At 41.1% G+C, this 15456-nt stretch overlaps 2 protein-coding genes across 2 annotated transcripts; one reads left to right on the top strand and one right to left on the bottom strand.

Moving 5' to 3' along the window:
• The first annotated feature begins 3174 nt into the window (after window positions 1–3174).
• On the top strand, window positions 3175–13886 carry nmt2 (N-myristoyltransferase 2). The gene is made up of 12 exons (XM_083529741.1): window positions 3175–3353; window positions 5643–5760; window positions 5894–6038; window positions 6422–6540; window positions 6872–6963; window positions 7602–7718; window positions 8976–9146; window positions 9227–9335; window positions 9467–9637; window positions 9713–9880; window positions 11006–11143; window positions 12389–13886. The coding sequence occupies exons 1-12, from the start codon at window positions 3244–3246 to the stop codon at window positions 12407–12409; spliced, it is 1479 nt and encodes a 492-aa protein (XP_083385867.1). The 5' UTR covers window positions 3175–3243; the 3' UTR covers window positions 12410–13886.
• Window positions 13698–14967, bottom strand: rpp38 (ribonuclease P/MRP 38 subunit; the record flags this gene model as incomplete). Its single annotated transcript, XM_083529742.1, has 1 exon — window positions 13698–14967. One exon carries the CDS (start codon window positions 14965–14967, stop codon window positions 14149–14151), a length of 819 nt encoding a protein of 272 aa, XP_083385868.1. The 3' UTR covers window positions 13698–14148.
• Window positions 14968–15456: the final 489 nt, after the last annotated feature.

Raw genomic sequence — 15456 nt, 5'->3', positions numbered from 1 at the left:
CTATGTTCATGTCAGGGAATTATCATACTATTTCTATTTATAATGGCTTTAATAGGTTCAATCATACTGCAATCATATTATCCAATCAGCCAATCGTGTGGCAGAATGTGATACAGAAAATGATCCAGAGATCAGTGGTGGACGAAGTACACAAACCATGTAGTTGAGTAAAAGAAGAGAAACAGTAAGTAAAATATGACTCCAGTAAAAGTGTCCCTTTAAACTTTGACTTGAGTAAAAGTACAAAAGTATTTGCCTTAAAATGTACTTAAGTATCCAAAGTACGTTCTTTTCGGCTTCTCCCGTTAGGGGTCGCCACAGCGGATCCTCCGCACGTTTGATTTGGCACATGTTTTACGCTGGATGCCCTTCCTAACGCAACCCTCCCCAATTTATCCGGGCTTGGGACCGGCACTAAGAGTGGCTGGGGATGGTTCCCTGACCGGGAATCGAACCCGGGTCGCAGCGGTGGGAGCGCTGCATCTTAACCACTAGACCACCAGGGGACCTAGTCTTAAGTATCCAAAGTACTATGATTTATTATGGCTAATGTTCCTATTATCATTTTTGTCACAAGACTGTTGCTTAATCAACTCAGTTTATGTAAAAAGACTCATCATAAGCCCGAAACCTTTTCAACTACTTTACAAAAATCATGAAAATAAGGCCACGGGTGTTGCGGTGAGTTCGACTCAGGAGTTTCGTCCATCATTTATTCCTCTCTAAATGTTCTGCTTGCTGTTGAACTGATGCTGAAATGCATGTTCATGCTAATAGATAGCAGATAGCTGCAATCAAAACCAATTCAAAACAGAGCTCAACTCTGATTGGTGCTTGACCAGTTAAATTTTTATTCACTCATTAAAAATAAATAAATAAAAAGCTGGCACACTACTGCCAGATATCATTAATGATAACCACTTTGCTTTTCTGCATCTCGTACACATCATAAATGATGGTGGGTGAAGCTTCACTGGGCAAAGTCTCAACCAAACATTGGAAAATATAGTTTTCAAAATGTTTGTGTGAGTCTGCCCACAGTGGCTGACTGAATTGGAACTAAATGTAGTAATCTTTCTTATCTTTTCTTTTTTCATAAGCTATTAACTGATTTTGGAGACGGATGGTCCGCTGTGGCAAACCCTAATGGGAGAAGCCAGAAGAAGAAGAATTAACCGATTTGTACCATTCTAGATATATTTGGTTTGGAGGGGGCAGATGTAGAGGAGAGGGGTGTATGGAGACGGATAATCTGCTGTGGCGACCCCTAATGGGAGCAGGAAAAAGAAGAAGAATCATCATTCTAGATATAAACTATTCACCAATCCTAATGTTAAAAAACAATCTCACTGCAGTAGGTTTCGGCCTCGAGGTACAAATGTTCTCCAGACTCCTCTCTACTTAAGGTTTGTAATCTGAAAGCATCATCTTTGTACATAACAATTTAATAAAAAAATAAAAAATAAAAAAAGGATTAAATTATTCTGCCGAACCTGGAACGGCCTGATTTTTTTCCTGAGTTGTCCATCAACAGCACTAGTAATGATCTATATACAGTACAGACCAAAAGTTTTTTGGTCTGGTTTTCCCCATCACTCTCCTTCTTGGTCAAATAGCCCTTGATGCCTTCAGTATGAATCTACAATTTTCATAGTCATGAAAATAAAGAAAACTCATTGAATGAGAAGGTGTGTCCAAACTTTTGGTCTGTGTGTGTATATGTGTATATATATGTGTGTGTGTGTGTGTGTGTGTGTATATGTAACGTACCAGGCAGCAACCGAGTACTTTCTGAGTCGTGCTATTTGGGTTGCTTTGTAAAGCAAATGAATGCAGTGTATAAAAAGCAACTCAGTGCTTATGAACATGGTCACAAGATTGAGTTAAAATCTAGAGAACGTCTAATATTTAAAAAAAAAACAAAGGTAAAAGGTGCTTTATACTGGTGTGCACATTACAGTGAACTACTTTCTCCACATATCCCAGCGACATTAGTGTCAGAACACAGGGTCAGACCTGATGCAGTGCCCCATGATGCACAGAGGGTTAAGGGCCTTGCTCAAGGCAACATGAGTGGCAGCATGTCAATACTGGGGCTTGAATCCCTGACCTGTTGTGCAGTAACCCAGAGTCCCTGAAATGCCCTGAAATGAGTTTATAAGCTGTTAATTAGCTGCTCGAAAAAACTAGAACAATATAGAGCCAGCCAGGAGACACTGATTTAGGGTGTGGCTTTGAAGATAACACTGAAAATACAGACTGTATGTGTTGCAGGTTCCAAACCACAATATTTCACATACTGTAACATCCAGCTCAATTTGACACTTTGCCAAAGACACAATCATCTACATAATAAATAAAGGAAAACGTGCTTGTCATTCAACATTAATTGTCCAAATGAAGAAGTAGAAAAGTGAAATAAAAAAATAAAAAAAAATTTAAAAGAGAAGAATAAGAAGCTTATTGTCCTATTGTATGTACAGGAAACATATGTACATCAGATAATGAAATCATTATTATGCAAATCCTCCAAGAGGCCTGTGACATAGAGTTGAGGATGCTGCGATTTTCATTGTTGGTGAAGAGGATTGACAGGGTTAGAAATTAGTTTATTAGAGGGACCTCTATGATCAAGATGGCATGATTAAGATGGTGTGGTCATGTTCAGAGGAGGGACAGGAGGTATATATGGGTAGGAGAATTCTGAGGACTGAGCCACCAGGCCGGAGGAAAAAATGGTAGGCCAAGGAAGTTTATGGATTTGGCGAGGGAAGATATGTTGGTTTGAAAGAGGCAGATATAGAGGACAGGGTTGTATGAAGACGGATGATCTGCTGTGGCGACCCCTTACGGGAGCAGCCCAAGGAAAAAAGGCACAAGACATAAATGACAAATTTACAAAGCTATGATAGTGCACATGCAAGCAACAGAAGTGTGTGCATGTTCTGCATTAATGTACTGTGAAGAATCGTGCGTGTCCAGCAGGTGGCGATGTTACTGCAGTAATCTCCGCTAGCACGTATTGTAAAGAGTCCTAAATGTCCAGCAGATGGCGCTTTTACTGCACTAAACTTAAAATGCGCATGTACCGCGTAGAATTGCGATTGTCCAGCAGGCGGCGCTGTTACAACACCGAGGTCTGCTCGCCCGTAGTTTTTATAATAGCGAATGGCCAGCAGGCGGCACTGTTCGTGCAGAAATCTCCGCTCGCCCGTTCGAGCCTTTCTCCTCTCACCATCCGTGATGGCGGAGGACAGCGAGTCTGCGGCCAGCCAGCAGAGCCTGGAGCTGGACGACCAGGACACCTGCGGCATCGACGGGGACAACGAGGAGGAAAATGAACACGCACAAGGGTGAGCTTTGTTTTTCTGAAATGTCCCCTGGAAGGGACTTGTCTTGCGCTGTTCTGCATGATGGTCGTCTTTGGAGGCTAACACCACCAGCTCAGCATTAGCATATCCATCTAAAAAAGGACAGAAGTACCATATAACTGCAGAGAAGAGTAAAATCAGAGCGTCCATTAGAAGTACATCCGGGTCCGTGTGTGGCTTTTTTGTATTTGGTGTTTGATCAGATAGTAGCCGCTTATGCTAAGGTACAGCATCGGGCCACGTTTGAATGGAGCTCTTGGCTGTGTTTACTAGCTTAGCTCCATGTGCATAGCACAGAACAGCATAGCCTAACATGACTGACTAGCTAGCTAGCTAACGTAAGTAATCTCTTAACGTGCTTCATTTGGTCTCAGCGTTGCCCATCACACACGCTTCCATGGCTGAACCACAGCGCTGCTCATCTCTCGATTCTGATTGGTCAGAAAGCCGTTGAGCAATTTTCTCAAGCAGCAGCAGCTCTGAAATAAGTTCCGGCTGCAAAGCTTTAGATTCATGCGCCCGTTGCTATAGTAACAGCTCCTCAACGTGGATTTGGACGGCGGATTACTCCATCAGTGTGTCTTTCGTTAACCCTGGTTTCTCCTCAGTAAACGTTTATTTAGCGGATCTAGACTTTCCTGTCTAGACTTCCCAGTGTTCTCTCTTTGTAATTGTTAGTGTTATAAAGTTTTTCATCACAGGAACGTCTTTTGAACGAGATACCCAAACACATTAAAATAATACGTGGAACTAGTTTGCGTCACAGCCGCATGACAGCGTTGAGCCACGTGCTTTCTTTGATACGTGAAAAATAATGTAAGAGAAGCACCAGGTTGTGCATTTATTGAAAATCGATTTTAAGGTGTACCCACCTCACCGTCACACCATCCTGTCATTGGTTATTTTAACATACGTGGAAGTGTGTATAATTTTTTTGTGCCTTCAATTGGAAACTATAGCAAGTTAACTGAAAAAGCATCCACATTTCACATTTATATGTTTGGCAGATGCTCTTGTCCAAAGCCACTTGCAGTTAATGAAAACAACATGCGATTTATCGTATGATGGCAATAAATATGAGGCGCCTTTTATACACGGTTTCAATCTTCTTCTTTTTCCCGGCTGCTCCCATTAGGGGGCGCCACAACGGATCATCCGTCTCCATACCCCTCTGTCCTCTACATCTGCCTCTTTCACACCAACTACCTGCATGTCTTCCTTCACCACATCCATAAACCTCCGCCTTGGCCTTCCTCTTTTCCTCCTTCCTGGTGGCTCCATCCTCAGCATTCTTCTACCAATATAACTCATGTCCCTCCTCTGCACATGTCCAAACCATCTCAATCTCGCCTCCCTCACCTTGTCACCAATACGTCCTACATGGGCTGTCCCTCTAATAAACTAATTTCTAACCTTGTCCATCGTCGTCACTCCCAATAAAAACCTCAACATCTTCAGCTCTGCTACCTCCAGCTCCACCTCCTGTCTTTTACTCAATGCCACTGTCTCTAAACCATACAACATCTCAGGTCCCACCACAGTCCTATAAACTTTCCCTTTCACTCTCACAGATACTCTTCTCCATCCACTCCACCCTTCCTGCACTCTTTTCTTTACTTCCCTAACACACTCTCCATTACTTTGCAATATACACGGTTTTAATCATCGTTCAAAATAGTAAAAGTTAGGACAGGAAGGGATCAAGGTTAATAAGGGGCTGCTAGATGCGTTTTTAGCTGTTTCTTGAAGAAAGTTTGGTAAGTTGTTCAACCAACAGGGTACCGCGAAAGAAAACATCTCTAACTTTGTGCCCCTATGCGATGTCACCACGAGTTGCCCCTCATTTACCAATCACATGCTTTTGGAGGGGATGTAGATACCTAGGAGAAAACAGAGGTAGGATTGTGACCTTGTGTCTGTTCTGTAGGCAAGCACCAATGTCATGAACTGTATCCAGTGCCAAGAGATGAGGAGCCGTGTAACATGGGCTCTCTTGAGCTCATTGAAAACAAGACACGCTGCTGCATTATGAATCATTTGCAGAAGTTATTATTTGCTCACTGTTGCCAGGCAGATTACAAAACCTTGTGTATGTTCTACAATACGCCAAGTAATGATTTCTACAATACCGTCATCTGTCAGGTCTCGGTAGCCAAACCATCTTTGTTTGCTATCTGTGTATTAAAACGTTAATCTTGAGTTCAGCATTGCTAAAAAAAAAAATGACAACAACTTCCATATATGATCTAAAGAGGATCTGCTTTTATGCAGGAGTCCTGGTGGAGACTTTGGCGCGAAGAAGAAAAAGAAGAAACAGAAAAGGAAGAAAGAAAAACCTAGCTCTGGAGGAACCAAGTCTGATTCTGCGTCCGATTCTCAGGAGATAAAGGTCTCAAAAGTTGTACTTATTCCCTTTTTATTAGTTGTTATTTCGTTAATCATGTTGTGTTTTGCGATATTTTGAATGAAGTTCTCATTAGATTAACGAAATCATTCACTGCCTCGTCCCTGTTCTCTATCAGAATCCAGCCATTCCCATGCAAAAGCTGCAGGACATTCAGAGAGCAATGGAGCTGCTGTCTACATGTCAAGGACCTGCCAAGAACATCGACGAGGCCACCAAGCACAAGTACCAGTTCTGGGACACTCAGCCTGTCCCTAAGCTCAGTAAGTTCTAGTCAAAACTAAAGAACTGCTATGGATTCATACAGTCATGTCCATCAAACATATAGACTTTATATACATTTCTACTTCTTCATAGCTTAGCACAGTTCCTCTGATCATCTAGTGTTTCCAAAGAGACCACAGGCTTTTCTTTTATACCTCCTGGGGTCACAGATGAGAATTAGATTATCTCAGCAATCTACATTTTTCTTTACATTCCAGAGAAGTAATTTAATCGCATCAGGTCTGACTACGCTTGGGCTTTTCATATCCTAAGCTTTTCAGAGTTGAATGCGACTCATATGCATAAACAGCTTGTGTGGGTGTATTTTATTATAATCTAATCAAATTAAAATCAGCGTGAAATTTCCTTTGTTCGCTCACAGACGAGGTGGTGACCACTCACGGGCCGATCGAGCCGGATAAGGAAAATGTTCGACAGGAGCCATATTCCCTCCCGCAAGGTTTTATGTGGGACACCCTGGATCTCAGCAGTGCTGAAGTGGTGAGTGTGTGTAAGACCTTTGTGTGGGAGGTGGTAGCTCAGTGGTTAAGGCAATAGACTTTCAAACAGAAGGTCATGAGTTCAAACCTCAGCACCGCCAAGCTACCACTGCTCTCAACTACTCAGTTGTAAGCTGCTCTGGATAAGGGCATCTTCTATAAATGTGTGTGTGTGTGTGTGTGTGTGTGTGTGTGTGTGTGTGTGTGTGTGTGTGTGTGTGTGTTTATTTCTGCTCATTGGTTTTTGTTGTTCATGTTTTGTGTACACGTTCATTCAAACTCCTAGCAATCTGCATTTCCTCATTTGTTTTCTCTAACTCGTTCTCTTGTAGTTGAAGGAGCTGTACACGCTGCTGAATGAGAATTATGTAGAGGATGATGACAACATGTTCAGATTTGACTATTCTCCTAACTTTCTCAAATGGTAAGAGTACAAGTGGAATTCCATTTGGAATCGGAAAGAATCGGCTGTTCCAGTTTTCCAAAATATAACTTTATATTATATAAAAAAAAAATAATAATATTATACAATAACACATTTATTTTTCTAATACAAGAATAAAGGTACATTTTGGGTTCAATAAATGTCTTCTTTCTTTGCAAGTCAAATTCCTTGCATTTCACTATGGCTTGATTCAGCTACTTGTCTCATACAGTTCAGCCCAGTAACCAGTTTTACTTCCCATCTGGGTCATGTTTTAAATATATCACAAAGCCAAGTGATCTTGATATGCCACCTTTGGCTTGAAATGATGCTGTCTGAGCTTATTTTATTAAAGTACCCAACGTGACTAGGCTAAAGTTCGTCTCTGTTGTTTCTCTTCGCCTGCCTCCTGTAGGGAGGAAATGATGCTGAAATGATGCTGTCTGAGCTTATTTGTCTGAGCTTATTTTATTTTATTTTATTTTATTTTATTTTATTTTTTATTTTATTATATTTTATTTTATTTTATTTTATTTTATGATGCTGAAATGATGCTGTCTGAGCTTATTTTATTAAAGTACCCAACGTGACTAGGCTAAAGTTCGTCTCTGTTGTTTCTCTTCGCCTGCCTCCTGTAGGGCCCTTCGCCCACCTGGCTGGCTGCCTCAGTGGCACTGTGGTGTGAGAGTCTCGTCTAATAAGAAGCTGGTGGGCTTCATCAGTGCCATTCCTGCTGACATTCACATCTACGACACGTGAGTGCGAGCCTCTGACTTATTAATGAAGTTTGAAAATAAACAGTTACAGATCATATTTTTGACCTTAAAAACGTCTCGTATTTCTGATTTACAGGCAAAATCGAATATTTGACATTACACTTAAATTTAATACAGGTCTTACATTACGTACTATAGGCCTTTTTAGTTAATAAACATTGTGGCGGGTTTTTTGTGTGGGCAGAGCTTTGGTCGGGTTAGAAAGATTTCCCTGACCGCTTCACTAACGCTAGCTATTAAGTTTAGTTAGTTTGTTTTTAAACAACGACTGGTCAGAATCCGATTTTATCTGACTATGTAAGGGCACTCACTGTCCAGGACAGAACCAGATCGGCCGACCCGTACACAGAATGCACCTGACTCACTTGGGTCGTAGCAGTTATTAGGCAATAAAATCTATTTGTATATCTACATGAGAGTATGAAGCTAATGTTAATACTTTCGGTTGGCTACTAGCAGTGGCAAACGTTGGCAAATGAAAATACTCGTTCACAGACCTGACACAACATGGGTCTGTTCACTGTTACCTCTGACGACATACAGTTTACTTTGTTTAGTCTCTGGCTGTTAGCTAGCAAGCTAAAATGTTAGCGTTACATTGGAAATCAATTAACTTGTTCCCCAATTTCTGATTAGGTGGGCATGCATGAGAAATCTTTAGACCAGTAACCAAACCATATCAACAAAAGACAATAGTTTCTTTAACTTTACTTGATATGAAGTGTCATCGTCATCGTGACATAGGCAGTGATAGGGTCTATAAGAAAATACATGTAACAGCTGAAATTGTAAAGTTTTCTGTAAGATGTTTGTGTCTTTTTTGTGGAGGTTTTGGTGGTCTAGTGGTTAAGATGCAGCGCTCTCACCGCTGCGGCCCGCGTTCGATCCCCGGTCAGGGAACCAACCCCAGCCACTTTCAGTGCCGGTCCCAAGCCCGGATAAATTGGGGAGGGTTGCGTTAGAAAGGGCATCCAGCGTAAAAATGTGCCAAATCAAACATGCGGATGGTCCGCTGTGGCGACCCCTAACGGGAGAAGCCGAAAGAAAGTTTTTTTTTTTTTCTGTTACCCAAGCTGCATTTTGTCAACTTCGAGATACGAGTCTTGTGATGGAGCAAATATAGATTAACTTTTAAATGTCTCTTATAAAATGATATAGCATGTCGTTCATTACCTACATTTTAATAATCATTAGCAAAAAAAAAATTTTACTGATAAAGTTGCCTTTTTTTCCCAGATTAAAGAAGATGGTAGAGATCAACTTCCTGTGTGTGCATAAAAAGCTTCGCTCAAAGCGTGTAGCTCCAGTTCTGATCCGGGAGATCACACGCCGGGTCAACCTAGAGGGCATTTTTCAGGCAGTTTACACTGCAGGGGTGGTACTGCCCAAACCAGTTTCCACATGCAGGTACCAAGACAGGCACATGTACACGAATCGCTTAACGTTTAAATGTGAACCTACACAGAAACGTCTTTACTTTTTTGCAGGTACTGGCACCGTTCTCTAAACCCGAGGAAACTTGTAGAGGTGAAGTTTTCTCACCTTAGCAGAAACATGACACTACAAAGAACCATGAAGCTTTACAGGTTATCAGATGTAAGTCTTCTGTGACTTGGAGCTGCATATAGATCTACTATTTCATCAGCCAATATAGAATTAAATCTCAAAGGATGGAGAGAAAAAAATGTTTTTGAAAAATTCTTTTGGTTTTTTTTATTGCGACACAGAGCACTCGCACTCCTGGGTTGAGGCCGATGGCGGCTGCCGATGTGCAGCAGGTGACTGCGCTACTGCAGAAATACCTAAGCCTTTTCCATCTGCGACCTGTAATGGGGGAGGAGGAGGTGCAGCACTGGTTCCTCCCGCAGGAGAACATAATCGACACCTACGTGGTGGAGGTACGGTTTACTTTTTTGAGCATTTTTTTGTTATATATTATTTTTTATGGAATGTTGTTTGTCTCCCTGGTTTAGGGTTCTGATGGCACGCTGACCGACTTCATCAGTTTCTACACGCTGCCTTCTACAGTGATGCACCACCCGCTGCACAAAACTCTAAAGGCAGCTTACTCCTTCTACAACGTGCACACACAAACACCGCTGATTGATCTGATGAATGACGCGCTCATCCTCGCCAAACTGGTACGTCTGTGATTTCAATGCCACAGTACAGATTTGAAGCAAATATTGAAAATCAGTTCCATAACCAAGCTTTTCACATGCTCAAAAGATCTTATGTTAAAACGATTTCCACTAGATAGCACTTTCGAGCTAAAACTTCCCCGTGTGTCAGGTTTCCTGTTAAAATGAAATCTAACATACGATTATACAGATGTGTGACAAGTATACAAAAATAATTTCCTGCCGCTTTTACTTCCTCCTGAGCATGAGCACTATGATGACTTTGCTCTTTGTGCAAGTATCTCACTAACACACACGCACACACACACTGTAAAATAAATAATAAAAATTAGGTGTTAATTAATTTATATATTTAGTTGCGATTAATCGCACGATTGTCGAGTTAACTCGTTATTAATCAAAACGTAACCGCACCTTTGTATTTGTTCTAAATACAAACTTAAAATAAAACTTTTAATACTCTAATCATTATGGGCATGGACAAATATGGATGCTTTATGCAAATGTATGTTTATTAGTGAAACCATACTAAACATGGAGCATGAAGACAAAATATTCTTCTAAATTACAGAAATCATGAGGACACCAAACTAAACTTTTGCTTTTGTTTCCACACGGACGGTTTGAATTGCCGGATGTTTCATGGTGGATTTTGGTGCTTGATTTGAGACTTGGCGCATCAGTAAAACAAATATTTAGTGATTACAAAAAATTTTCGTTGGAGGTTTTTTTTTTTTTTTTTTTTTTTTGTATCTGAATAAATGTGTTGCATTTCAGATTAAAATTTCGCCCTTTATATTTATTTATTTATATTTTTAATAAAACTGCCTGTCCAAAAAAAGATACAGTAATATTTCGTTGGACCGCCTTCAGCTTTGATTACAGCACGTATTCACCGTGGCATCCTCCCGTTAAGCTTCTGCAATGTCACAGCATTTATTCCCGTCCAGAGTTGCTGTAAGTTTTCACCAAGATCTTGTATTGATGATGGGCGGGTCAGACAGCTGCGCAAAGTCTTCTCCAGCACATCCCAAAGATTCTCAATGTGGTTAAGGTCTGGACTCTGTGGTCATCAATCTATGTGTGAAAGAGTTCTCATGCTCCCTTCTTTTCTTTTCATTACAGAAAGGCTTTGATGTTTTTAATGCTCTGGATTTAATGGAGAATAAGACTTTCTTGGAAAAGCTCAAGTTTGGAATTGGAGACGGAAACCTTCAGTATTACCTTTACAACTGGAAATGTCCTGGCATGGAGCCTGAGAAGGTGAGCAGAATAAATATAAATAAAGGGCAGTAATATCCGTATGAGGCCGAGTGATATGGCATTGCGGTATAGACACTGCAGGATAATAGCATTATGATGAACTTCATTCCAATTGTTTCTTATGAGAATTAAACTGAAGAATCTGGTATAACTACTGGTGATTTATTTAAATACTGTAAGAGTCTATTTCTGCCTTGTTTCTACCTACCTTGATCATGCCATAAAAATAGCCATTAATGCATTGAAAAACACAAAGTCACGATCCTAAACCTTTTTTGCATCACGGACCAGTTGCTTAAAATAAAGTGCATATTATATTACTATTATACATATTATATGATTTTAATTGCTTTTATAATAAAAATATAACTTACCACAGTGTGGAATCAGTGGAAGATGAATTTATCAAAGAAGAAAAACTGCAACTGAAACAGGAAATGCACGAAATTGGCCTAGGTGGATCCTCCTCCTCTCCTTCTACTTTCGGCTGTTCCCATTAGGGGTCTCCACAGCGGATCATCCAGCTCCATACCCCCCTGTCCTCTACATCTGCCTCTTTCAAACCAACTACCTGTATGTCTTCCCTCACCACATCCATAAACCTCCTCCTTGGTCTTCCTCTTTTCCTCCTTCCTGGTGGCTCCATCCTCAGCATTCTCCTACTGATATACCCCATGTCCCTCCGCTGCACATGTCCAAACCATCTCAATCTTACCTCCCTCACCTTGTCTCCAAAACATCCTACATGCGCTGTCCCTCTAATAAACTCATTTCTAATCCTGTCCATCGTCGTCACTCCCAACAAAAACCTCAACATCTTTAGCTCTGTCTTTTACTCAATGCCACTGTCTCTAATCCATACATCTCAGGTCTCACCACAAAGTATGAAAGTCAATACAATTGAAATAAAATAAAACATTTGAAGTATTTATTCTTGCTATGTGGCCTGATACCAAGTGATCCATGGCCCAGTGGTTGAGGACCTCTGTCATACAGCATGTTTTCTTCCTGCAGTCGTCATTTTATTCGCTTCCTCACTTCAAATGAATCGTGTTCGTGTAGGTCAGGGTTTATGATGTCATGAATAAAAAAAAAAAAAAGAATTTTCTTTGATCCCATGCTTTCAGATTTCTAATACTGACTACAATAACCAACATGATATCGTCGGTAACATAAATGTGTGCAAGCTTAAAGACTAATGCACATCGGGAAGTCACTCACGATCATCTCTCGCCTTTCTTTCAGGTTGGCCTCGTGCTACAGTAACCAGCTGCTACATTCAGGTCCACGGGACGCCAGTCAGAAAAAAACCATGAAGAAAATCCATTCAGTGAATGAGTTCCATCATGCAGCTCTCTTAGGTCTCTTCTTTTGTGACAAGAGATTCTCCGGTGATTTTTTTTTCTTTCCTTTTTAGATATGGCAGAATGTGAAAAGCATCAGCTTCAGACTGACTAATACTTCATACTATAAACACACAATTCTTTCTTAGGGCATGCATCAACTCTTGATGTCTCTATTTAATTTGGGGATTTTTTTTATTTTATTTTTTTTGCAAATACATGATCGACAAGCGCATGTCTCTCATCTGATGTGTAAACACCCTCGATTACTTTTTAGTTTTGTTCCTAATCAGTGGAAAAGAATTTGAAGCGGTATAGTTAATATGCGATATTTATTACGTGTTGTGGTTTACAGAGGAGCCGAGAAACAGGGCAGGGTCGCATCCAAAGTTTTGACCATTGAACGCTGCTGTGGTTCCGGCTCTCGGTTTCGTTTTGCTGCGTACATGTGAAGAATGTATCACTTTTATTCCATTTCTCCTCGAAGCACGTTCTCTTAATAGAGCTTAAAAGCTTTAGTGTGCTTTTTTTTTGTTTAGGTCATGAGTGTGTGCAAATCAAGAAGAATGTGAAGCGTTGTTTTTTTTTTTTTTTTTTTTTACTGTATTCAGTGTTTTAGTCCGAAACAATTCTGATATTTAGAATTGTGTTTAAGTTTTACACGCATCATCAGTCAGTCGCAAAGAAAACCTTGCTGGGAATTTTCACACACAAGCACAAAGGAGACGAGACAAACAATCACTGGCGTCTCTTTGACGACGTCGCTGTCTTTCTTTCTAGCTTTCCCTGTGCTTTTAAATATACGCAGCTGAAAAATTGCTCATCACTTGATCAAATTGCTGTTACATGGGCCTCTAGAAACTTACAAAAAAAGAGCTTTTTTATATACAGTAGAAAACGCCTTAGTGTTCCTGCTTTTCTTGTATTTGACAAATGTATCCGTGTCTACAAGCCATTCAAGCACATCCAAATTACAATCCTGAAGAATTAGACACAAATCAGATGCTTGTTCTCAAATCCAGGTTGCTTTTTTTTGCCAGAGGTGTGTGTGTGTGTGTGAATGTGTGTGAGCACAGTCTTGAAGCTTGCTGTATGAACCAAGCATGATGATTTTTTCCTCTCCACCCTCATGAACGTCACCCAAAGTACTTACCTTATTTACGAGGTCGTTTTTTTTAAAAACCTGATGTAGATTCAAAAGGACGCTCAGCTTTCTCTGAAGATTTTTATTAAATTCCATTTGCAGGTTGTGTGAACTACGAAACGAACTGAAAAGATCAATTGTATACCAGCACCATGTCAAACACGGTGGCCACCAAGATATCTGATCATGAAAGATGCATTAACGAATACCAGCATGGATAAATTTCAATAAAATAAAAATCATCTGAAACCTGTAACAACTCTCATTCACTCAATCCCTCCACTGATTTACCCAGTGGTCCATATGTCCATATGTAATGATGTGCATGGTGGACTGGTTAGGGGGTGCCTTTAATTATTAGACACGTAAAAAAAAAAAAAAAAAAAAAATCAATTGCACCAATTTCAGTAATTCTTTTCACCTGCTTTACCACTTTTGTGAGCAAAATGAAATTGTGACCATCATGCATTAGATGTTTCAAGGGAATACGGTGGCATTGTTGCAGTTTGTCCACGTGCTCACTTTTGTTTTGCTTTCTTCTGCTTGGTTTTACGGATTTTTAAAGGATTTGGGATAATTTTCTTTACTTTAAGAGGTTGCAGTGAAATCACCGGGTCCTGAACTTCAAGGCAATCCTCCAGTCTCCTTTTTCTCCCTCTACCCAGTTTCTCCTCCTCATGTTCTTGCTTGGTTTCTTCTGACATTTCAACCCGTTTTGATTCTGACACATGGGCCCCTGGAGGCATCCAAGCCACAGCGAGCGGGGGCGTTTTGGCCGCGAGGGCCTCCACCGTGTCCGCGAACGTGCCACTCTGCCGCTTAAAGCCGAGCGCGAGGACGCTGCCGAGCCCGAGCGCTCCCGCGAGACCCGCACTCAAACCCGGGACCTGGCACGCAGGTACCGCGCGGGTTTGGCTCAGGGATATGAGATGGCTGGTCATGTGAGCGGGTTTCACCGAGTCGCACACGAGCACCAGGCCGAGCTCGTTCCTCTCCAGACCTTTCGTCACCTCGTTGATGCCGATGGCGAGCTCGTTCCTCAGGCGCTTATCGGTCCAGCATCGTTCATCTGACTTCTGTGTCGGTTCAGCGGTGTCCATCGATTCCTGGTTTTCCTTTTTGTCCTTGCGCTTTCTTCGCCACTTGCGGAAAACCTTTCCGTGCTGTTTCCGGAGATCGAGCGAGCTGAGTTTCTCGGTCACGGTTTTCAGGATGAATCGGGCCTGGCCCTTCTCTAACGGCTTCCACTTTAAGTCGTACGGGTTGCCGAGGCACGTTTTCACTGGGAGAGGTTTCTTTTTCTCCTTTTTCGTGGCTTTCTGCCCCTGTGTAGCCATCCTGCTATTAATACACACGTCTGCTTTAATACGGATTTAAAATATACGTATACGTTTTACCTCAAACACGCCACAAATCGCGTTTCTCTGAAGCGTGTGAGCTGTCCGTGGAAGCAGCCATATTTGTTTTTGTGCTCTTCTTCGCCGCATCAACATTTTGGATTTAAAGCCGTAGTGCCACCTGCTGTCCCGGTGCTATAACAGTCTAATAAATACCGTGGGCTTGTTCAAGTCAAAACTCATCCCCATAGTTATTGAAAGCAATGACCAACAAGAAAAGTGCAAATAATGTAAAACACAATTACAACAATCACTGTTGTAATTGTGTGTTGTAATTGTGTTTTACATTATTTGCACTTTTCTTATTGGTCATTGTTTTAAATAACTATGTGGATGAGTTTTGACAATAAATGAGTACAGTCTGCTACAATGACTTGGGTCTGCAATATACATGAACAATTTAGCATTCAAGAACCCATCACTAAACTG

Source organism: Silurus aristotelis (genome assembly GCF_946808225.1).
Source record: "Silurus aristotelis genome assembly, chromosome: 25".
In the NCBI taxonomy this organism is placed as follows: Eukaryota; Metazoa; Chordata; class Actinopteri; order Siluriformes; family Siluridae; genus Silurus; species Silurus aristotelis.
The sequence above is the reverse complement of the archived record's forward strand: the minus strand, read 5'-3'. Positions and strand labels throughout refer to the sequence as shown.